Below are 25,168 nucleotides of genomic sequence, written 5' to 3' on the forward strand. Positions count from 1 at the left end.
ATGACGATTTGAGATGTTAAAATAGTAAATACTTTGATCAGTAAAACTGCTAAGTAGGTTAATTATCAGACATTAAATGAGTTTTAATTCTCGCAGGTTTCAGATTAGAATTGCAAGACAATATTAAGTGAGGCACAAACCATAAACATTTAAACAAATACACTTTTATTTATATCATAAAAATATTAGATGGGTTAAATATAAATTATTTTAGGGCCACTTTTTTACAAATATTACTTTTTTTTTTATTATTATTTTACTTAAAAAAATTAAAAAAGAATCAACATTGAGCAAGAATGGTCATAGTACAGAATTAACATAATCAATTCTCAAAAATAAAAGAATGTTCAAAACCCCAATAAGAATCCAAGTGTCAATCAGATCTGCTCTCTGAAACATCACTGACATTTTGAATAAGGCCTTATCTTAATCATCCATATTTATCAAGTACAAATGCCAAGTCATGTTTTCATGAAGTGGAAATAATTCATACGCTGCATAGTTAATTTATGATCTAAAGTTTTGATATAACAGGATCCGTGGAAGTGTTGAAGTGAGAGATGAGTCTGTCTGCCTCTCTCCGTCCTGATAGCAGAGCCCCATGGACCGTAGAGAAGAAACAAGGATGAGTGGCCTCACCAGCAAACAGCACCTGCAGTGGCTGAAAGACAAAGGGACAGTTACCTCTTAATTAATTTTCATTCATTCACGGTTTTTATGCTATTTGAATTCAGTGTCAAAAATAATTGAGGTCTTTTTTACAAATGTGGCCTTAATCTATGGGATGTATGTGGACATTTTGTTCTTACTTGTTTGGTAAACACTTTACAGATTACAGGTTTCTAGTTGCTTTCCCTACAACATAAAAACTGTTTACCTGTGATCCAGTTGTTGGAAGAGGTTCCCCCAGATTTTTGAGGTCCTGTAATGAGCAGCCTTTTCCTGGGAAACTGTACGATCCACAAGTCCACGGATTATGAAACCACTGGGAGCGCAGAACCCTCTTTGGTGTGAGGATGGGGTTACCTGAACAGTTTAATTTATCAGTAAACTGTCAAAATTAGTTTATACTTATACTTGGTTACTGAACTGACCTGTGAATCTTCTTATAAGTTGAGTTATAGCTTGTGTCACCTCTTGATCAGAAAGGGTCTCCATGTACTCAGATTCATGGCCGGCCATCCAGCCACAAAGAAGATGACCATATCTGTGGGCACACGGGAAAAAAAGAAACTTTACATTACACTGAGATGTTACCATTTCGCTTGTTGGCGAGATGCCTCAAATATATTTTTGCAGCAATAAATCATAAGATGTTGCATCTTATGAAGAAAAAGTGCCGAACAAAGTAAATATTACAACCTTGACACTGTAAATTGTCTAATTTCTAGAAGTGTAGCAAAATGAGCAACCTGCTTTGCAACATCATAGTGAGTGAGTGAGTGACTAGATACCTGTTCTATATTCTCATAAAACCACTAAAGCGTGTCTTTGTAGATGTATTTTTAGGTTTTATTCATTTTCCTAACCTTTCAATGGGTTTCAACACAGTGAAGCCAAATAACTTCTTTATCCATGAAGACTGTAGGTCCAACTCTTTATCCACCAAGAGATTCTGAAAGATCACAGAGCAAAAATGTAAACTATTTAGCAATACACATGACCAATGATTACAAAACATTTTGGAAGAAATCTCACTTCATCTTCCCACAAGAAATGCATGACCTCACAGTCATCATCCCACCAGGCTGAATCAAACTCCACAAATATTTTATTGTTTGTGCCAAAACCTTGTTTCTGAATTGAGTGCAGTTTGTGAAGAGGAAGAGGAGGTCGAAACAATGTTGAATGATGTTTCTTGAGGTATCCTGTGAGAAAATGAGTCAGAGGGCCTAATCTCATCTGAAGGCTTCAGTAACTAAGAATTACTTTGTAACCACTATTATTAATCATTAAAAAGCCACAGATGAAACATACCCAGGGATACTGTGACAATAACATGGTCTGCTGTCATCCTCGTTCCATCTTCACACTCGACTACAACAGGGCTCTCTGTCTCTGTGTCGTTCCACTCAATGCAGCGAACGGGACAATTGTACTTCACAGTATCTGGAGGGAGCTCCAAAAGCAGGTTCTTTATTAAACCTTCATAACCTCTGCCAAAAATGGAGAGACATGCACATAAATTAAACACATACATAAATGGGGATACATCAATACAATAATCTGTGGGTACTTTTTTAATCCAGTTACTTAAATAGCATTGTTTATAATATAATAAAATGTATGCAGTGTAATAATAAATAAGAGTACTAACTTTGGAAATGTGCAGTCAAGTCCTGGTAGAGTCTTGTACAAGCCAAATGCGCCAAGACCTATTTCATCCAAACTGTGAGTCCCATTGACACAGCACTCCACCTTCAGCATGTTACTGACTACAGAAAAAACTAAGGATCTGGTGACTGTGTCTGCATCTCCCCACTTCTCTGTGGCCTGTGTACCATGAAAGGGCTGTCATTAGTCATCAGCATAAAAACTACTGAATGCAAATGCCTCTGTGGAGCATAAGGGTATACCTTTGAGTGAATGAATTCTCCTACACTGGGAAAAGGCTCTTCTTTGCCCTCAAACAAAGAACTTTCATCGAGGATTTCAAGACATGCCATCTGAAGGGGAAGTATGCATTCTACATCCAGCTTGCGGCCTTGAAGGTAATAAAACAAAAGTTCATACATAATAAAGATACATGTATGCTTTCTTAAGTTTGGACACCTCATTGATTTTATTTCCTGAAAACTGATTCTAACCTTAACCAAAGTTACTTCTTGCCCAACCTCAATTTAAACTGTACATGTAACCCTTATCTGAACTTTAAATCATGTTGTTGATCTAATCAGTTCTGCTGTTATTATCAAAAATATCCAGATACTTTAATAGGGCATTATGTGGATGATGTGGTGTGTATTTTTTATTGGATTTATTTACATTTCAATATAAATTTTTAACCTGAGCTGGTGAAATAGTTAGGAACCCAGGGGGGGTGTCCTCCAACATCCATGGTCTGGTTTTCGGGTGTGAGCGCCTCTGGGTCCAGCAGGCCATACTGACGAGCCAGACAGAATACTGGGTTATCTTCACTTGGCCCATGGATCCAGTTGGCTCCTATCTCCACAATATTATCGCCTGCGGAAACATTACAGAGCTGGGTTTATAATTAATCTCGAATGCATCCTGCAGGTTATTTTTTGCAGTTGAAAGACTATAATAACTACTACTAAAACTATAATAACAGTTTACCTAGTTGCTTTAAATACAGGAAAGGTGACTTAGATCCAATATTGACATTTTTTGTCTTTGGTAAAGCTTCATGCTGTCTTCTGTTTTAAACAATTAAGTACTCAATCGTTTTGTCAAACAGGACTCTTGGTTTGCTTGCTTTACATGTTTGAGCAGTATCTGGTAGCCTTATTCAGAAATGTGATGATTTTGGGACATGTCTTTTTTATGTTCTTTCAGCGCAGTTAACGTGGATAATTTCAGTTTTTTTCCTGTTCAAGCAGCCATCAAGTGATGTTTCTGAAGAAGGCTGCAGGATGTATGTAAAGCATGTAAACAAATGATGTTAATAACAATGGGTAAAGTGTGACTTTTTGCTACAACGTAGCAATTTAATATTACGCAGAAATTCAGTGCTTTAAAATTCTTAACATGACAACCTATATCACTGGGCTTACTGATACTGGTAACTTTCACATCATCTGTCACATTCAGTGTTGAATTTTAACATCCAAATGATCACACTTGACCTTCCCTCTTTTCCCCAGTGAAAGAGACATTTCTTACCCAGTCTCCCGGTCTTGATCCTTCCTCCGCTCCGCCCTGTCGCCTCAAGAATGTGGACATCTGTAAAACCTGCGGCTGTGAGTGCCACCGCCGCTGATATTCCTGCTACTCCGCTTCCTACTATTACGATTTTAGCGCCCCGTTGTGTGCTTCCTGATTTCACGGTGTCCATATGGACAGTTTTATCTTGAATACACACAACGGCCAGGGATTGTGAAAATTAGTTAAAGAGCAAAATGTAGCGGAACGGACTGGACGGCCTTCCACTCCACGGAATCTTTTTTACAAACAGAACTGAAGGTCACATGAGAATACTACTTCCGGTTATACTTTCAAAATAATAACCAGACCAGAATTTAGTGTTTATCGAATTAGGAATTAATCTTTGATTTACCACCACATAAAAACAACACAAAGGACAACATAAATATATATTTCTGAGATGTCTGTAGGCCTACATATTTAACAGTTTTATAGACCTAAATAATAGGCTTAGCCATATACATACAGTATATTTATAATGGGGATCTTTTGAGGTCAGCAGTTTTTTCATCTCTGAATAGCCTACTTGAACTGCTGTCAGTATCATATAGGGTAGTTTATATTTAATGTGAATGTGTTCCTGATTTCAAGACTTAATTTTAGGTGGGCACCAAAATCTGTCAAAAGGGATTTGCATCTTATGTAAGGCCATAATAAAACAGACCAATTTGACCAAGGCAAGGCATTTTCTAAGCAGCATAAAGACTAGAATCCACCCACTCTCTCAGAATACTACTATTGTGTAATACAGCTGGGTGGCACACACATACACTCAAGCTCGTGGGAAACCTCGGACAATCAGGGTCACTTGGAAAACAACACAAACCAAAGCTTCTGTGAAAATAACCAGCAGCACAACACTCTGCTGTATTTGTGTGTGTGCATGTGTAAGCAAAACATTTAGTCTGATGCTAAGAAAAAACAAATTTAATTTGCATTGCAAGTTGCATTGTGGCTTTATTGAGTTAAACATCATGAGCCATGGCAAAATATGCTTGTATAAATTTGTCAAATTTTGATACAAAAAGTTTAAAAGCAGAGTTAATAAACGTGGTATAAAATTAAGCTATAGAAAAAGAAGTACTAAGACCATAGTTACAAAAACAACAACATTTGTAGTCAAATTTTAACAGTAGGCTATAAGCACAATGGTGTTGCCTAACATAGAATAGCTACTATCCTGTGACCACACACTTTCCTGTCATCTACATTCATTGTGTATTATGCTGTTCACAATGCAAATCTATCTATAGTGTTAAATTCATTCTTTATTTTAAATTACATAAAAAGCACTTGTTACGCTCATACTCGGTCACTGTCGAGAGCCTTGTGTTCAAGCTGGTGTAGTATCATGGATTTAAGTGCACTGTATCTGCAGACATGAAAAACAAATCGATTATTTCACCAATTAATTACTGAAACACCAAGATTTATAAGAAAGCTTATAAATCAACTCAAACCATGTAATAGTAAAATATATATTGAGTTCTATTGTTTAGTGGTTTTACTTCTCCGCTGTTGCTAAACCACAATATAACATGCTTTCACCGACACAGTTATGAGTTTCAGGGGCCAGCTCCTCGGTCATATGAGTTTAAGATTACACAACTACAAATATAAACTGATAAATGCCTAACACTGACACTCCATGTCAGCAGGCCTGTTTCGATACAAATAATGTGACTGATATGATTCAAAATGTCATGAAAGAGCCCTTTGTTGAAATCAAACCATTTCCTGCTGTGGGTAACTGTGTGGCTAACTTACTTTTTGGTCAGTTTGTTGATTTCCCGCTCCTCTTCCTCTTTTAGCTTCTCCACAAAACTGTCTAAAACAGGGATCTCAAATTTTATGTATTGAGCAACCTGAAAAAGAAAATCATAACAGGTTGTTTATTTTAAATGTAGCATTTTTTCAGAAAAATTGTCAATCAGTAACAGCTGATCCACAATGGAATGCCTGTGTCTGTGCCTGTGTCTGTGCTTGTGCCTAATGAGTTATGGGCTATGGGGTCAAAAAATGCACTAATAAAGGCTCTAATAAATAGTTTATAGAATAGACTCTATGCTGCTTTTTTGGCTGCTACATTAGGCCAACCATGGCAATGTCCATTTGTTTACTTGTTGTATAATAAAAGGTTATTTTTAATGTCTATGTCACCATAGATAAGACCAGACAAATGTGGAGAGCTTATCTCAGATCACGGCAGAGTAAAATCATGTGAAATGCTGGGTGGGTGCATTATGTCATCAGAGTAGCATCAATGTGGAGTTTAGTTTATAGAATTACACATCTATTTTGATTATTTATTGACTGTCATGTACCTTCATAAGTCAAGATATTCTTAATATTGTGTTTCTCATACAAAACATTAGTTGCTCAGGTCAAGCTATTGTTACATCAGCCCAACACAGGATATCTCCCAGTATTCACCCAAAATTAGCCCCAAAGTAATTTATGCTTGGTCCATTGTGCCTTTGTTTGTGTGCTCAAGTCCAGCACATTAAGCAGGTCACAGATGGAGGACATGATGTGAACATAATGAGTGGAGGCAGGATGCCAAGACTCACATCATAAGTGACTTCCTCTCCCAGGTCGGCCTCCATGATAAAGATCTTGGAGATTTTTTCACAGGGCCCATAAAGCACCCGGGCCACTAACGGATACTCTCCATCTTTAAACCGTGTCTTTTCTGTGGGATATGAAACAAGCAGAGAAAACAGAATCAAACCATAACCACAAACTACTGAGGACCAGTTCAGAAAAAAAACAAAACAATCTTACCTCCAGACTCATGCACCATGTAAAGAACAAACTCCTCACATTTATTTTCGACCTAGAAAACATATTAGATGTATGTTTGTATGGATGGGTGAATGTATTTTATATATATATATATATATATATATATATATATATATATATATATATATATATATATATATATATATTGTTTTTTATTTGGCCCCCAAAATCTTAGTAATATACTCAGTATAGTAAATTTGCAATTAAAGGTGCTTTATATAACTTTTCTGAAGAAGGGTTCGAGACCTGCTTGTGTTCTATTATTACTTTTCCTGGTATATTTCACAGTCATTAATCATTTAACCTGCATGTATTCAGTTACTGGTGTTTTTATTGCTAAAAAATACCAAAAATACTGCTTATTTCCACTAAAAATAGAAAATTTAACTATATTTGGGAACATTCTCCATGAAGATAAGTTAACAACCTAATCTGTGCAAATTGTTGGAAAATGGGCCTGGGGCAAAACTACAATTGCTGTTTATTAGTTTAAAAGAAATGTTTAGAAAAGAAATTGTTAATGCTCATTTTTATAATGTGTAGCTGTTTATCTGTTTTAGACAAGGGGGAAGCTATTGTTAGCCTGATTCATCAGCCAGTTTTACTTCGTGGAAACCATCTGACCTAGCAGCATTAGAATGCTGCTAGGTCAGATGGTTTCGATGGTTTCGATTTGCTCGACGGTAGGTGGGTACTAATTTAACCAACCTATTTGGTCATGATGTATGTAATGCACCGCTAATGGGGGCTAACTGGTATATTAAGCTTTTCTCAAATCCCGTAGGAAGAAGGGCAATAACGTCTTTCTCTTTGATAAAATTCACCAAACATTCTCGTTGTTTTGGCTTTAAATCCTCAGTCTTGGGAATCGTTGCCAACACTCACATTTTTGAGGTTCTTGCAAACCGTCTAGTAGTGTACTCCAATTCCTGACCTGGTCGCTGGAGAGAAATGAAAATGAGCGGAGGCACAAGGTGGGGCCAGCCTGGCTAAGCTATTGTACCCTCCACCAGAAAAGTTACACAGTACACCTTTAATTTTTCACAAAGGCCAATAACCGAAATACCCCAGAGGATTCGCCGAGGAATTATGTTCCAGAATATTATGGCGCAATAAAAATTAACTTGCAGTAGATGGCATTTTCTTGATAGTCAAAGTAGTTTTACAGTTGGTGCATTCTGCCACAACAACCAGGGAGCATGCATGAAAATTAAGTGTACCTAATTTTCACAAAGGGTTATTACCGAAAGCCAAAATAAAAGTGAAAATATATTATCATATGTAAACAGCCACATACAGACAGACAGTCAAACAGCTCACCCTGAACTTGTGAAGCAGAAGGTTTAGCACTTGAACTGTGGTCATTGAGCTGTTCACTCTGACATTCGTGACTGAGCCAAACGCTGGAGTAAACACAGATGTCTAAAGCAAAACAAAAACAAAACAAGTTACAGGCAATTCTGTCATTAACATCTGTGATTCCACTCTTTGAGCAGTTTAAATCAGTATGAACAGGAGGAAATCCCTATCCTCTAATGTGCAACTTTTTCTGAGAATTCATTAAGCTAGCCTAAGTGACCTTCAGTAACACACCTCAATAAAACAAGCCCACAGCTGCCTTTTTGCTTATTACAGGCACATCCACACAGGAAGCCACGGCACTATGCACCTGGAGATGTGTCAAAACCAGGATACACTAATGGGGAACATACAATCATCATGCTGTGATTGTTACACCTTGTGATTGTAAAAATGTCCGTTGATGGAGAAGCGGTGTCTGCGCAGTCGCTGCAGGTTTTCGGAGGTTTGTGTCTTTGTCCTTCTCTGAACTCTCATGAACGAGGCATCACTCCGAGTCCTGAGCAACTGTGGGGAGTCCTCCTCCTCCCCAGACACTTCACCACCTTCAACACACAACAGCACTTTCAAAATGGCAGTGGTGCTAAATAACTACTAATCAAAGATAAATAACTACTAGTCTAAACTAATTTCAAAATTTACATTTGTGCTATTTTATATTGCTTTTTAAACATGTTTATTTATTTATTTTTATTAAGAAATAAACCCTCTTTCTGAAATATATGTCTTCTAAAATAGTTTCTCCATGGGGTTGAAAATAAGTACTTCTGACTGAGAAAGCCTTACAAGATTCAACTATATTTCAAAACATGAGTGTAGCATTTGCATTATCCTGCAGCTGAGCACAAGTCTTTATTTGAAATGTCTCTTTATAGAGACTAAGTGGAGAAAAAAGTGTTAGCATTAACAGATCTATCCATGACATAATTTAGATGGTGAAAAGTGTGATTTTATGTGAAAGTGGTGCATTAGAAACTTGCCGCTGACACATGGCCATGGGTAAATTGATCGACCATCGTCACTAGAGCCAAAACCAGATTTAAGTGTTTGTGTGAAACACGTGAGGCGCTACTTTTTCCAATGGAACTGTTGACAGAAGCACTTCTAGACTTTAATCTGATTTAGTCTAATCTTTGTTGATGCAGGTGCCCACACGTGCCTTATACGCTCACCTGAGGATCCACCGGCTCTGGGTCTGTCCAGGGGATTATTGTTGGTTTCTCCCGGCAGCTTCTTGGCTACAGTCAATCTGCAGAGAGATAAAATGTAGTGGTGTAGTGAGCTCAGAGCAGCTGGTAACCAGCAAGTCAAGTTTTGTGGCAATTTTGACCATGAGATTTGCTTTTGAATAATTTCCAAGGAAGTATCTTCTGTTACAGAATTTACTTTCTGCACAGCAGTGGTTCCCAAATATTTTTAGCGGTGTGTGAGACTTTTGTGGTGTAAACTCTACTCCAATGCTTAATGTAGGCACTGCACATGTATAGTATCTAAGTTAGATTTTTTTTATTATATAAAAGCAGATCCAAATTATAAAAATTTATAAAAAATTGTTAATCGCCATAATGTTAAGTAATTTTCAGTGTTCTCTTCAGTGTAAAAGGTTGTAATGAAAAATGTGACAAGGGTTCAGTTTTTATTTAGTTTATTCTTTTTGTTGTTGTTTTTATGGCATGTTGTATGTTTTTATTGTCCTACCTGTGAAGCTGAAACCTCTCGTTGTCATCATGCATCTGAAGCCTGATTGGTCGACGCAGGCCCCAGTAAATGTTCAGGAGCCCCTCGAGAATGAGCACACCATCCTCCTACACATAACACACACACATAGACAATACTATAAAAACACACACAGACAATACTTTAACAATGGGTATCAAAAGGGCAGCTTTGGGAGGATATCCTACTGGCCGACTGCCATAGGAGCTCAATGTCAGGTGTACGTGCAGAAATGGACGCTCATAACTGTAGAGCAAACTTCTCATCCCAGTGAAATTCCACCTCCTCCACCTGATTTTTTTCCAAATGGAGCACAAGACCAAAGTCACGTCTGGGTCAAAAAAGAGAACTGGTCACGTACACTGAGTTCACCAAAAGGAAAATGTGTCTGGACCTATTTTTATAATTTGATTTGAACGTGTCATCAAAATAGAGCCTCTTTTGTGCTGATTTAAAACAAGAAACTGGTATTACAGAGCATACTACATCATAACATATATAAGGATTTACTTTTTTTGTTACTCAGCACATTCTTCTGTTTTAGAAAACACAGCTGTTGTCTTGTTTAACCCAAATTCCAATGATGGACAAGTATATAAATCAATTTCACAGCCAGACTGGTTATCTAACAGTCAGAAGACCCCCCTATCAGCTGATCTAGTAAAAAGTCAGTTGGTCTGCCTATCCTCGGGCCATTCTAACCAAAGTCAAATTCAATGGAAAAAACATGAATTGGTAAATATCCTGGCACAACCCCTAATCATCAACTTTCATTATATGACCAAAATGTATCACAACTGTCTATCCTTTTGGCATACATATCCTTTTCTGCAATCATTGGCCAGTGCAACCCATTTTCTTTTTCTTTCTAGCTTTTTGGAGGTAACACATCATCTGCAAGAATCAATGGAAATATGCAGTTATAATCATGCTTCCAAAAATCCTCCATGAAGGATTGCCATACTGTGGAATATTATAGCCAAAGCCAAAGATTTCCATGGAAACAAGCCCTCCTCCAGGCCAAATAAAGTCAGTTTTGTGGAAATCTCACTCACAGTATGGTTTTTAAACATGGTTTTCTGTGTTTTTCAGTGCAGTCTGTTTTGAAGCTTAAAAGTTACACAGTGGGGCTTTGAATATTACACTGTTGGTTATGCTGTCAATAACCTTGAATCATAAAATTATTCATTGGCTAATGCAACCCATTTTGTTTAGTTTTTTTTATCCAGGATTGGGGTTGCCACAAAGGGAGCACCGCTGTGACTTTGAGTTACTATTATGAATAGAAAGTTATCAAAGAGAATCTGTTACATTACATTTTTACCAAACAGCATACACACAACTAAAACATATTTACGTTAAAGGTGCCCTGTGTAACTTTTCTGGTGGAGGGTCTGCCATCTGCTTGTCCCCATGGAGCTGTAATTGTTTTGTCTAGAATGTCCAAATATGGCATTAAAGATATACATCTTGCATTTACTTAATAACATGGTTATTATAGACCTAAAAACTTGTGTTCTTACTGTGAGTGGGCTCGCCTCTCCACAGATCTGACCTGTAACTTGGCCCTGTGGTGTCACCTGTAGTCTCCATAAAGATATGCAATGCTATACTGTGGAAAATTCCAGGCAGGAGAAGCAGGTGACAGACTCTCTGCCAGAAAACTTACACAGTGTTCCTTTAACTTCCTTTGCTAGTGTCTTCAAGCTGTTTCTAGTTATTTCTCTTACTATACACTGCAGAACACAAAGAAACAGAGAGGGGGATGATGGGAGGGGGGTCATAATCATTGTTTTTGCAGTATAAACACTGGAACCAGCTGCACCACTGAACCTTGGTAACCTGCCACTCCTGCTTCCTAAACACGCCCTCCACCTCTCCCTCCCTCTTTCTCCATAACACACACACACACACACACACATACAGAGAGAGAGAGAGCTAATTTTAGCAACATGGACTAATCTCTCACTCCGCTGTGTCGCTATAAAGCCTGGATACACATTCTGGTCCAGTCAGAAGCATCACAGGCACAAGATTTGACAACAACATCACTGCTTGAATTCAACTATTGAACCAACTGAAAAGGTAGGAGTCTTCTTCCATTTAATAAGCTTATTTACTGTATATAGAGGTCTCTATAAGATATATTGGTATTATTTTTCAGCAACAATTTTTTTTTTTTATATTACATTTGGGGCACTATTATCTAGAGTCATTTAGTGATATTGAAATTCTATTATACTGTTGTAAACAAATCAATTCTTCTAGTGAATCAAATGCATAATTCAGTTTTTGTTCTGTTTTTTGTTTTTTTCAATCAGGGAAAAGACTGTGTCCTTCATTTATTGCCCCCTGAGTTATTGTGGGGCACTAAAATGTTGATTCATTGTGGCTGTCTGAATCTAAATCTGATTTTATTTTTGTACAGAATGAAGCACAAGCGACTGCTGCTGTCCCTGCCTCATCTGCCCACTATCACAGAGACACTGGAGGACGCCTCTCCCCAGAGCCTGTACCCGCCTTCTCACAGTTTACCCTCTTTGGATGATTATATGGCCAGTATGAGGGCGCTGGCTTGTTCTTCAGAGGCCCCCAGCTGTGGCCCGGTGCGTCTCCAGAGAGGACAAAGGGGACGGTCCAGCTCTAAAGCCCAAATGAAGCTGCCTGCCATGGCCTCTTTACCTCGTGGTTCTCCTCGAGCACTAAGGACTTCCAGGGGTCTATCCCAGAGCCCAGAGGAGCTATCCATGAGGCTGAGCAGAGAGAGGGACTGCAGAGGCAAGGACCCCGTGGACTGGTTATTTGGACAAAGGACTTGAAGGAGCTGCTTTGTTGGATGAAATCTTGAGGATACGATATGCTGTAGAACCTCCGTGTCAAAGACTTTACGATGTGCTGGATTACAACAGCTATTTATTATTTATACTCTGGACTACATGTTTACATTCCTTAATGTATTATTATTATTATGTTTGTTTTTTAATTAAAAAAGAAGAATTTAAATTGATATTTTTTGTGATGTCTTATTTACCACACCTAAATTCAAATATGAACATTATTCACATCACTTATTTTGTAAAATGAATTAATGTATTACATTTTGTAAATTAGAGTAATTCCATACAGTTTTTAGACATTGTAATTAGGGGTGTCAAATTATCGCGTTAATTGCGATTAATTAATTACAGTCATATTTAGCGCGTTATGTTTTTTAATCGCGTTAATCTCATTTTTAATCTCTAACTTTACTGTTTCTGTATGTGAGTTGCTTTATTATAAAACCTGTTTTTATGTGTTGTTGGGACAACAACACACACACACACACAAAAAAACCCCCACACATTTATACCTTTTTTTATTTCGGTAATTCCACTCATTGCCGGAAAACCACACAAAACGCGCGCAGTAAAAGCGATGTAAACGTCATGTTTACGTTGGCGGCGTCAGTCGCACAATGGACGAGGTGGAAGAGCCAGTAGAACAGAGCAGCAGTGCACAGGTAAAAACACATTCGTGTCTTGGAAATTATTCTCCCGACGTGAAATATAAAAGAAAATAACAAATATAATATCGCCTACAACTTAAATGTCACTGGTGAAAACAACCTGCATAGGCTCATGATGTCTGCACTACTGTCCTATAGTGACCTGCCACATGAGGGGACACGCACACAAACACACACAAACACACACAAACACACACACTTCATTATCGTCATTAACCTGAGAACGCGCGGACCACGTTTCCTTCCGTAGTTACTGCGCGGACACCGCTGTCCTCCCATGAGCCGCGTGTGGATCGATCGTGTTTTCTCGCGTACGCTGCGTAAACCGCGCTTCCTCCTGTGCGCCTCTAAACCAGAACTAATCCAGTCCAGGACTAAACCAGGACTAAACCAGAACTAAAACCAGAACTAAAACCAGGTCTAAACCAGGACTAAACCAGAACTAACACCAGGACTAAAACCAGGATTAATCCATTCCAGGACTAAACTAGGACTAAAGTAGGATTAAAGCAGGTCTAAACCAGGACTCATATATAAAGCATTTCTCTATCAATGATATTTTTAATATGGTTAAGGAAAGACTGGACTTTTTATTGTCTTTAAGTAGACAAAAGTTATTATGTTCAGATTTCGTAGTCTTTGCAACTTTACAGCAAACAGTTTCTTATTCATGGAGACTTGGGCTCAACAGCCAATTTGGAGAGATTTGTTAAACAATAAATGACTTTATAAAGTCACTTTTTTTGTTCTATATCAGGCTTTTGATCTGCCACAATAATGTAATAATGAATTTAAATGAAAATACCTCAAATTGAAGGCTTTTCTCAGCAATTTTCAGGTGAGATTAAAATGAGATTAATTAGATTAATTAATTACAGATCATAATTAATTAATCTCTCAATTTTTTTAATCGCATGACAGCACTAATTGTAATACTGGCATACAGTAGCTGCAGTACATGGTTTTCTGTTAGATATTGATTCCAAAATCTGAGCTTTGCTCTCAATTTACAGGATTTCTTTGCCCTGTGAGATGAAATCCTATACTGGATGTCTCAACAAGACATAACTACTTTCATCAGATTAATCAGATTAATATTTAAATTAAATTTAAATAATCTATACTAATTTAGAAAATTATAGCTATGTCATGCACATGTGCCATATGTTGAGAGAAATTTTCCATACTGACGCAGAGCAGTAAACAGCGCAGGAAGGATGTATTCTAGTGATGAAAACCAATAAACTTCACCAAGAAGTTCTACAGCCTATATTAAAGGTTGTATAGAGGATTTTTTAAGGGAAAAGAAATACAGCGACATTCCTTTTTCAAATATTGTGCATGCGTGACACCACCTTCTTCCTCCACAGCTCCCTCAGTAGAAACACCTCCTCCCGCCTCCTTACTCTAGAAATCACGTTTGTTTACAGCCAGTGTGCGTTCAGAATTACTGCTGAAAGTGACCTGTCTAGAAATAATTTAGTGACCGACACGTCAGTTTTTGGACCCTTTGTCTGCTTCATTCGCGCCATCGCTGGAAGAAATCTCCAAGTATCACCTCAGTTTGGCTTTGCTTTCCCCTTCTCTTCTTCTTTCAGCGACCTCAAAAACGGACTTTCTTTTGCGGCGAACTGGTGGTGGATTTTCGTCCGCCATCTCAACAAACTTTGTGCAAACTGCGAGGAAGCTACAGTTTAAAAAAGCCTCTAAGAACCACTGCATAAACCACATAATCCCCGAGCGCTAGGTGAGTCAGTTACACTAGAAACGTAGGAAGTTTGATTGACAACCTAACAGCCAATAGAAAATGAGGCAGCCTTGTTATCTATTGGCTGATGTTTATCTGGCCTCACTACGTCCACAGTTGATAGATTTTCATTCTTTTTTTTTTTTTGGTCATCATAATTACAAGGCTGCTGTATCTCCGTAATGGTGTTTTAAACTTTCACTGACAATTTGAAACAAAAACAAAAAAATCCTCCATACAACCTTTAAAGCAAGGTAAAGAATTGTTGCATCCCTAGAGTCTACTGATATAAAACAAATCTATAATTATCATTCAGTAGTTCAATACAAGTAAAATACTGTCCCCTTGTGGTATAATTTTGAACTACAAAAGAAAATAAAAACTCAACATTACCGTGAAGCACCACTAGAAGTTCCCACTGGCCCAAAATACGAAAAACCTATGCCCGCCCAGTTTAGACCATTTTCTTCCTTCCGTTACCAGTTTTGTTCCAAATGTATAATATGCAAGCTTGACACATTAGATTAGCTAGGACTTAAATTACATAAATAAATTACATACATGTTTATAAGAATACAAAAACATTAGGACTAATAATACATTCATGGACATGTGATTAAACAGTGAAAGTACAAGTTAGAATTTGCTCCCTGATGTTTATCTTAGCTTGAAGTGAAACTACCTCAAATAAACGAACCCTATCACATGACACCACCTGCATGACATGAGCCATGATGCAATGGGGTGAAGAGGGTAATATTTCTCATTTTGTCCAACAGTGTTAGTAAGCAGTGCTAACAGAAGTTGTGTTTAAATAATATAATCTGTCTGTCTGTGAATGATTATGCAATTTAATGGTGGCTTCTCATTCATAAAATTATTTAAGTCCTTTGCAGTTTCTCATGCCATGGTCTGGGACTGTTTCCAAAACAGTGAATCACTGATGAGTAACCCCTTTGTCCTCACAACTTAGGCTCAGTGAAAATATAACCTGATCCGTTAATTTACACAACTTGTCGAGTGACCTACATTGGCCATTCTTAACCAATATTCTTGTAGTTTGGGGATGTTGAGATTAGTCAGACAATTCTGATCACCATATTTTGTAAAAAAAAAAAAAAAAAAAAAAAAAAAGTCTACTAACTGTAAAAAATGTAGAAGCAGTAAATTCAGTCTCTACTCAAAAAGCCACATTTACATTATATATTAATTCAAAAAGTTAGGTTTCACAAACTAGATAAATGGTGATTATGATTAAACTGCAAGATTCAATGGAAATAAAAGGTTAACACCATGCTTTAGAAAATCCTCCATGGAGGATTGCCATGCTGAACAATATTAAAGCCAAAGGAATAACACTTCCATGGAAACAGGTGGCCTTGTAAGAGTTTTGTGGAGATCTCGCTGACATGTGCTTTTCTTTGTTCTCCAGTACAGTCTATTTTGGGTTATAAATAAAAAGTTACACAGTAGGGCTTAGAGGATTACACTGTTGGTCATGTTATCAATAACCATGAATTATAAAATTGTGATTTCATCATAAATGAAATAACATGGCATCAGTAAAGGATTTTAATGGAATTTCATTTACACACTAAATTTTACTGTTGGAAGTAGGTTACAGGTAACAGCCACGCACATCTGTATATGATCATTTTTGGGTGCCAGTAAAATGGATTGTTGTTGGTATTTCGAGTGAATATCCTTCGTGGAGGTATGTACAGCAATATTGAGGCACTCGCATTCGAGCCCCAACCCCAGGCCTGGCTCCAGGGTGGGGCCCCGGCTGCGCCATACTGGGTGACGTCACGGTCCTCGATATTTCTAAGTTCATAAGGGTGCTGTGAACTGCTCTTAGTCTGCCCCGTCACCTAGGACCTGTTTGCCATGGGAGACCCTACCAGGGGTGTAATGCCCCGGGCAACATAGTTCCTAGGATCATTCGGGTACGCAAACTCCCCCACCACGGTAAGGTGGCAGTTCGGGGGGGGAGTGATATTTTATATGAAAACATTAATAACAATAACAATAAACAAATAACAAATAAATAAATAAATAACAAATAACAATTAATATCAATAAACATTAATGAAAAGGTAAGAATGGAAAACATTTAGCCTTAGCTCCAATACAAATTTAAGAATTAATACGTGAGCTAATTGTTCCATCAAATCATTTTCAATTCAATTGAATGGACGATGAGAACTTTTTAGTTCTCAAAGTACATTAAATTCTCCACGTGGTCTAAGTGCGACGGAAGAACCGGGAGAACCATCCTCTCCTCTTCTTTCAATTGATGCATTCCTCCTCGGTCATAATCTTGTCCTGGAGCTCCTGGTTCTGTCTCTTCAGAGCAGCGTTAGTCTGTTCTGAAGAGGTCAGAACCTCAGAAAGCTCCCGGATCTTGTCCTGCAGAAGGGCCCTCTTGTTCTCCTCAGTGCTCTGTAAATGCCCTGGTGCTGCACCTTCAGCTGCTCCATCTCCTGCTTGGAGTTGTTTAGTTTCTGGACTAGCTGGTCTTTTAGATGCAGAAGGGAAGCATAAGCAGCGTGGCACTGCTCAATCTCTGCCCGTTCTAACTTCATCTGGCGAATTTCGGCATCAGTATATTCAGGTTCATAAAGATCTCCCCTTGGCTTTGTGGTAAAGGCAATGTCTTTATTGTCCTTGTCATAATCAGACATGTTGTCGCTAACAATCCAAGCAGTAAACAAAGTGAACCAGGCGTGGCTGTCACCTGGCGGCAGCGCGCAGTGATACGAACGGAAAGAAAATAGTGCCAAGCGATAATGAGGTCTGACTTTTTAGGCGACAATGGTTTTGTGATGCAAATGTATCACTCTTTTGAACACATATTGTTTTGAGAAGAAAAACACTTTATTATACTGTCCCCAGCCAACTTGCCGGACTACTTTCATCAGCACCGAAAACGGCCAGTATCTCGGTTCACCAGACGCTGTCGGGGGTAAGTCAGTGTTGATGCACGACACTGCACACTAGGATGCCATACAGATGTATGTCAAAAATCCCGAACTATCCCTTTAAATTACATACAAAGGGGCCACATCAAATAAGAGTTTACCTGTTGCTATAGTGATGTCAGCAGAGCAGTGATATAGAATGTGATGACATCACTGCTCTGCTGACATCACTGGATTAATGCCTGTTATTGGAGATGTGAGTAACAGGAGTAGTCCAGTAAACCCACAGGCCTATAGCACAGACTGACCACTTCTTTTATATTTCTTGGTAACAACCTCAAAAGTGACAAATGAATTCAGTATTTCCTGTGTCTTGACCTAAATTATTTTAATCATTTCTGGCTGTCTAGAGATTAAGTGATGACACAAGACCTTAATACCACAATGGGGCTACCCATGACCTACTACTAACAACCAAAGACCACTACAAGGTTTGCAATTACACGGAAAAAGTCATATTTATACCTAATACATTTTCCTCTTTCTCTTTATCTCTCTTTCTTTACCTTTACAAATACTAATTCTGGTATCTGTTGGTGTTATCAGCACATGCACAGGGCTGTTCATATGTTGTATGAAGCATGTTGTGCCAGTGGGGAATTTCCCATCATGACTTGAGTGAGTGAATACAGTTGAAGGGACTGAAAACATCATGACCAGCTTTTCCTTCACACAATCACAGTAGTGTCCAGTGAGAAACACAAAGGGAAACTCCAAACCATAAAACCCATAATATAAGAATGTAACAAATCACCACATTGCTGCAAACACCTTCACAGCCTCACCACAACTGTAAAACATTCAGTTGTGTTTTACAAGGCATTTGGTGTAACGTTTACATGCTGCCATTGACAAATTATAACACTTTCTCTTTAACTGAATGCCAACCTTGATTTGTTGACCTTGCAAAAATACTGCTGAGAAATTGCAGTTCTAGTCTCGTGCCATGTTTGGTTGCACTTTATTTTGTATGCATGTGAATCAGATTTATGCTTAAACTGATTTCAGTGTTTGTGTGACCTATTTTACAAATCTGTTTGGCTCATGATGCTACACTTTCTCACACAAGGATGGAAAATACAGTATCTTACCTCACGAGTCCTCAACTGGAAGTTTTTGCCTTCATGGTAACAATTGTAGGTGCGAAGAAGAGACAAGATGTCAGCCCTAAGACAACATTGACAGAGTAATTGTTCAGTGATGCTGATGGAGGATGCAGTGAAAAATGATGGACTCACCTTGGAATGACTTTCTCTTCACTGAGCTTCACACATGCCTGTTGCTCGCCCATTTTGACCCAAACCCTGTTGTGCAAACAAACAAAATAAAAAGCTGTATTATATTTTTTATATGAAACAATGTTTTTGTCTTAGAAAAACTAAGATGTGATTAGCACAAAAGTACATAAAAATATTACAAGCTGTGAATACAGAGATCCAAATTTCTTATGTGTTTTTTATAGGTGGCTTCATAGCAAGAAGGTGTCAGGTTTGATTCCCGGGCTTTTCTGTGCAGAGTTTGCATGTTCTGTCTGTGTCTGGGTGGGTTTCCTCTGGCAATCTGGTTTCCCCAACCCCAAACAACACAATAGTTACATTCCTCCAGCAAAAGTAGTAAAGTCCTGACCAAATCTAGCAAGACGGTCATGAAGATGGGTCCCTGGAAGAGGCACAGTGGCACCCACAGGAAAGGTTGCCCCAGCGGCACAGACGTGGGTCCAATGCAAAAAAACAAATGTTCCTACTGGGACAATAAAGTGTACCTAAACCTTAATTTCACAAGAGATCTTAGAGATCTTAGAAATTAAGATCTTTCAGATCCATAAAAATGCTTGCTGAACCTGGTGCAGTGTTTGTCCACCAGGATACAGCATTAGAGGAAATCACATGGTGCTGTTGACTCAGTTCCAGCATACAAGTAATGTGGGAGCGCTGTAAAATGCCACAGTATAATTCTTGTATCTAAAGACACTAACACATCCACACACATTGTCCATGAAAACATCTCAGTTTAACAATAGAAGAGGGTAAAAGTTTTTTTCTACAAAATTAGCCATGTTTACAGGAAGTACATTTGACTGCACAATATGCTTTAAGTGTCCTTGTTGCTGTCAGATATTTTAGGCATAATTTTTTTCAAGTAATAACGCCCTTGATCCGTGTATCCTTCAGGATCCTCTGACTTCATTTTCAGTGGCTCAGGGACTTTTTTGTGGAAAGCCCAGTGGCTGCAGTATGCGGGGGAGGAGCTTGGGTATAAAAGAGCTTCAGATGTGTGTTAGGGGCTCAGTAGCATTTGTCTCACATCAGAATGGAGCTGTATTCAAGATCCCTCTGTCAGTTTGGCTTTCTGATTGTCCTGTTCACACTACTATCAGGTAATAATAACCTTATGCTTCCCTATTTTTGATTATTATTAAGAGATGAGTGATTTAGTCGTTTCTTTGTGCATTCATTTAGGCATGTGGTTACCTAGTCTGCTGTCCTATTGCAACAGAGTTATCCTCTAATCTTGTTACTGTGTTTGTGCAGTGAGACAGTCTGGCAGCACATTTGTCCCAGGTCGATGTTTATGTCCAAAAACCCAACCAGGTGTCAGAGGCCCCCTTAAAGAGCTCTCTGTCTACCCCAGGAGCCCAAGCTGTGATAAGATAACAGTCATGTAAGTATCAACTACTGCGTTCACATTCAATGTACATTTCAATACTTGAGTTTAAGTATCAATGTAATCTTTTTAGCGTGACGATGAAGAGAAATAATGCACCAGTGTGTCTAAGTCCAGAAGGTCAGATGGGCAAACAGCTGATTCGATGTTGGAATAGGTAAGGTTTACACCACTAACCCCTAACTAGGCCATAAAGTGTTGTACAATATAATGTGGCATGTAGATTTCCAGTAAATCACAACTCAGGGCGCATGTGGTTAAACCGGTTTTAGTGATAACAAAGCAGCAGCAAAGGCTTAAACAAATATTTAGAGACACACATTTGAACATTATACAGAGCCAATTCGAAAATAAAGTTGGAATAAAATGTTTTGACAAGAGCTTAAAAAAGACATAACATTTACATACAGGAACCACTACTTTTTTTCAACTTAGGTCATATAAACTGAATCATTGATCTCACTATAGATTTTTTAATAAGTAACATCTCAGACCCTTGACTTTTAACTACATTTTATACATTTTTATTTCCCCCAGAGCCCATAAGCTTGGCCGTAATGTGAAAGTATGCCTCCGGAGGAACAGGAGAAGAACAAAAGGTCATCGCCAGAGATCACGACAAAGACACCGGGGTCAGAGTCACAGCGGGTCGGCCTCCACATCCCAGTAATCATTGTCCATAGGATCAATTACTGCTGAGGGAGATTTATGCTCTGTCTACTTCAAGGACTGATGGAGATGTCTAAAGAACGGTTTTCATGGTCAAATTTCAGCCTTGTGTTGTTTTCTGCAGTGTCTGAAGACAACGTCAGCTTTTTTTTGTACCAGACTGATTTCAATTTAAGCCCTGGAGGCTTATGATTTGTACAAAGATCATATAGGGATGTAAACTGCTGACATTATTTTGTATTTATTTTATATACTTTTGTATGTTTGTAATAAAATTGAGCAAAGCTACACTGTGATTTATTTCTTTTTAAAGGTGCCTTATGTAAATGTTTTTGTTTAGTACCAGCTCCCTGCTTGTCTCCATACAGATATCATTTCTGTGCCTCGAATGTTCCACATAATGGCATAAAACTTGTATATCTCGCCATGGAGTTAAGCAGGAGATGCAACCAGGATATTACATTAGCACCTCAATTGAGACAAATGGTAGACTTCCCATCACAAATGTAACATAGAGCTCCATATATGGGATTTGTGAAGGCAGGAGTTTCTGTTTGAAGATCTGGGATCACTTGGCAGACCTTTGTCTGCCATTAGGAAGTGACTCAGCAATAGACACAATGTAAACATGTCATATGTGAAACACATAACACACAAAGCATCTAACTCTGTGTGGCACTGTTGACTTCTGAATACATGTTTTTGTACAGCTGCAAGAGGCCAACACTTGTAATCACCAAGGATCATTGTTTATGGTTCATAAGTGAGTGTTTTGGAGATAAAATGTTAACTGTCTAAAAACAACTGTGACATGGGAATGTGAAAAGACATGCAACTGAAGGAAACACACACAACCAAAAGCAACTTTCACCCAGTTTGCTGAGTGAAAGCTGTAACCATTCTCACTGGAAAAAGTGGAAAACAGACATGCACCAACCTGCCTGTTATTGAATCTAAAATATTGGAATAGCGAGTTTGAGAGTTATCTAAATATTATTACCCCAGTTACTCCAGTTAACTCATCTAGAAAGTGAAAGCAAACTGGACAACAGACAGTACACCCATTGTGCCACCTACAAAACGGGACTTTCCTTATTACTTAATCTACAAACCATTCAAGTCAGGTGACCAGTAGAGCGAAGATTGAGCAATAGACAGGTAATTATTAAGATTGTCATCAAGATATGCATTAGAAAACCCAAGAGAACAGTTCAATGTTTACTCTGTTGAATGAGGCCACATGCTGCAGCCCGCCCACTACCAAGGAAAACTAAAATACATTTTCTGAATTACAGTAAAAAATGCAGTTCATCTATTATGTGTTATGTTATTTAACTTAACTTATTAACACATCTCCTTTCAGGCCTACTGGTCTTACTACTTACGTTTTTCCTCAAAATGTTTCAACCGTTTTACATGATTGACTGTACAGTTTATATTATCATTACTGTGACTCAAGGGTTATAGCTCTTATTGAAGGTTTAAAAAGTTAATTATTAACCCTAGAGCCATCAATAAATCAAATCTCTCAAATCTGTCATGTTCAGTAGTAGATATTTTATACTTACTATACTTTCATGACAATGGTTTAATCATTGTGGGTATAAGAGCTTGTTATTCTTGCCATTCTGTGTTACAATGTGTGCTCTGTAAGCTAACATCAAAGTCTCTGAAGTGCTTTGTTGAAAAGGTAACTGATCACACAGAATATAAAAAGATTCTTGCAGGCCACAATGCTACCATCTGTTGGCCATTTTGCGCAATGCAACAGAACAACTAAATATAATTTTTGAGAAGGAGTAGGAGAAGGAGGAGGAGGTGAAAGAGGTGAAGAAGGAGGAGTATAGACTCTGCTTAGATAGGCTTGTTTACATGATGTAAACAAATAATGCAATAAAGGTATAAAGTATCTCTGCCTCAATACTTAAAGGGCCCATATTACTCTATTTTGTGTTGCTGTTTCCTCATCAAAAACATAACTGGAATTGTGTTTTGTTTCATTCATGCATGTTTAACATGTAGAGACTGCATATTTAGGCTGAGTTCTTCTCAAAACAGAAAATACTCTAGTCAACATTGTGACATCATGTGGTAATACAGGACGTGCTCCATTGTGTTTTTAAACTCCATACACCTTCTCTGGAATCATTTAGGTAATTTCAGTCTTGGAAAGATAACTGTTAACTTGAAAACTACCACTACATGGCATCACAAGGTGGAGCAGAGCATTTTAAGCTTTGGAGAGAGATATTAATAATAAAAGGTTACTCATACATGTGTGAAACAAACAAAACATAATTCCAGGTATGTTTCTGAGGAGGTATCAACATTATAACATGACTTATAGCTGACAAGAGTCAATTTAGCTTACTATAAGACCTGTAATAACTCTAATAAACTTAAGTTACACTCAAAACAATGCATTTGGCATTTAAATGCTCTTGATTCAGACTGATGAAAGGAAACGGTCTACATACTCTCTCTGGGAAATGTCAGACGTACACTCAACTGAACTAAAAAATAAAAAAAAAAAAAAAAAAAAAAAAAAAAAAATACTGCATGTAGTCTGTTCTGTTCGTTCTGTGTCTGGTAATGTTGATTTGGCTTTTCTTCCCCATTTATATTAATTACTTTAGAGCAATTCAATTTTCTCCAGTGACCCCAGAGCCTGCCTACCTGCCCCCCTCAGAAACACTGCTGATAAAATAGGTGCATAATGGGACGGTCAGTCTGACACTCATACATATTTATACACCATAATGTAAACATAAATATTCCATAACTTAAAGGTTTCCAGTCTGTCACCATTAAGATGAATTATTCAACAAAAGCACGCCAAATCTATCCATCATTGCGCATGGCATGGACTCGCGTGGATAAAATATTGTGTCTGTCTGTGATAATCCTATGTTTTGGAGCGCTTTGCACACAATCTAGGCTCGTTCCCAAGGTGGACAAAGAATCTCCAGTGCGTGTTCGTTAATTGGTTTGATCATGGCGAGATTCCAGTCCAATTATCTTCCACCTCAAATTGCAGCTGAGCCCAGCCAGTATCCCGTTCCCATGCGTAAATGTCCGGGGACTCTCAACCAACGGGGTAGCGGCACAAACAGCAATCTACAAACTAAATCAGCTAACCACTTTCGTTTGCATTAGTTTTATTGATACGTTTAATGCTTGAGTTTTGCTTCTGTTGTTATAGTTGAGCTACCCCCAAACAGCTTTTTGCTAAATATTCAAGTAAACCGTTTCTCTTTATTGCAGAATAAAAACAAATGTTGAAACTCTTACCATAGCAGACAGTTTTTTCCTCAATCTTCTCTTTCTGTATGTCTCCTAGCGTATTGCGCTGAATCCCACTTATCAGCAGCGGTCTTCATGCCCCTCTTGCTGTACGGTATTCACGGCTGAATAGATAAAAATGACGGCGTGATGATCCAACAGAAGTCGGCGCTGATACGTATCCACCAACCAGCTTCGAGCGTGGGCGGGGCACACACACCTCTGTCTGCTTCAGTCTGCAAAGTGCTTTTATTTTGCTGCTCTCAATCATCTTAAGGGTGCACTATTTAACTTTTCTAGTGGACGTCATCTTGTCACCTGCTTGTCTTCGTTGAGATTTCATTTCTTTGCCCGACATTCTCTACAGAAAGCATTATTTAATTACTGTACATTTTTATTTCTTAAAAATACTAAAACATGTAATGAAAAACATGTAGTCTTACTGTGAGTTGGGTCTCCTCTCCACAGATCTGACCTTTATCTTGGTCTGGTCTGGCATCACCTGCTTGCAAATGGCTATAATGCCATACTATGAAACATTAGACAAAGCAATAA

At 38.2% G+C, this 25,168-nt stretch overlaps 3 protein-coding genes across 4 annotated transcripts; 1 reads left to right on the top strand and 2 right to left on the bottom strand.

Annotated features, from left to right (window-relative positions):
- Positions 1-62: 62 nt before the first annotated feature.
- On the bottom strand, positions 63-4,153 carry paox (polyamine oxidase). Its single transcript, XM_020921453.2, has 10 exons — positions 3,844-4,153; positions 3,007-3,183; positions 2,577-2,704; positions 2,318-2,493; positions 1,978-2,156; positions 1,699-1,868; positions 1,530-1,615; positions 1,095-1,207; positions 878-1,026; positions 63-661 (listed from the first exon to the last, which is right to left on the bottom strand). Exons 1-10 carry the CDS (start codon positions 4,013-4,015, stop codon positions 515-517), a joined length of 1,497 nt encoding a protein of 498 aa, XP_020777112.1. The 5' UTR covers positions 4,016-4,153; the 3' UTR covers positions 63-514.
- Positions 4,154-4,822: 669 nt separating this feature from the next.
- Positions 4,823-24,761, bottom strand: rassf4a (Ras association domain family member 4a). 2 transcript variants are annotated; one of them, XM_055163075.1, is made up of 11 exons: positions 24,623-24,761; positions 19,237-19,302; positions 19,090-19,165; positions 9,748-9,854; positions 9,222-9,298; positions 8,428-8,594; positions 8,011-8,112; positions 6,670-6,721; positions 6,456-6,577; positions 5,653-5,750; positions 4,823-5,257 (listed from the first exon to the last, which is right to left on the bottom strand). In XM_055163075.1, the coding sequence occupies exons 2-11, from the start codon at positions 19,287-19,289 to the stop codon at positions 5,188-5,190; spliced, it is 924 nt and encodes a 307-aa protein (XP_055019050.1). In that variant the 5' UTR covers positions 19,290-19,302; positions 24,623-24,761; the 3' UTR covers positions 4,823-5,187. The 2 variants fall into 2 exon arrangements, with proteins under 2 accessions (XP_055019050.1, XP_055019051.1); XM_055163076.1 differs by lacking the exon at positions 24,623-24,761 and adding an exon at positions 22,900-22,989.
- LOC110157203 (C-X-C motif chemokine 10-like) lies at positions 20,274-21,619 on the top strand. Its single transcript, XM_020921480.2, has 4 exons — positions 20,274-20,375; positions 20,530-20,659; positions 20,736-20,819; positions 21,200-21,619. Exons 1-4 carry the CDS (start codon positions 20,309-20,311, stop codon positions 21,330-21,332), a joined length of 414 nt encoding a protein of 137 aa, XP_020777139.1. The 5' UTR covers positions 20,274-20,308; the 3' UTR covers positions 21,333-21,619.
- Positions 24,762-25,168: the final 407 nt, after the last annotated feature.

This window comes from Boleophthalmus pectinirostris, unplaced genomic scaffold (genome assembly GCF_026225935.1).
Source record: "Boleophthalmus pectinirostris isolate CB_2022bp ecotype Guang Dong unplaced genomic scaffold, ASM2622593v1 HiC_scaffold_5, whole genome shotgun sequence".
In the NCBI taxonomy this organism is placed as follows: Eukaryota; Metazoa; Chordata; class Actinopteri; order Gobiiformes; family Gobiidae; genus Boleophthalmus; species Boleophthalmus pectinirostris.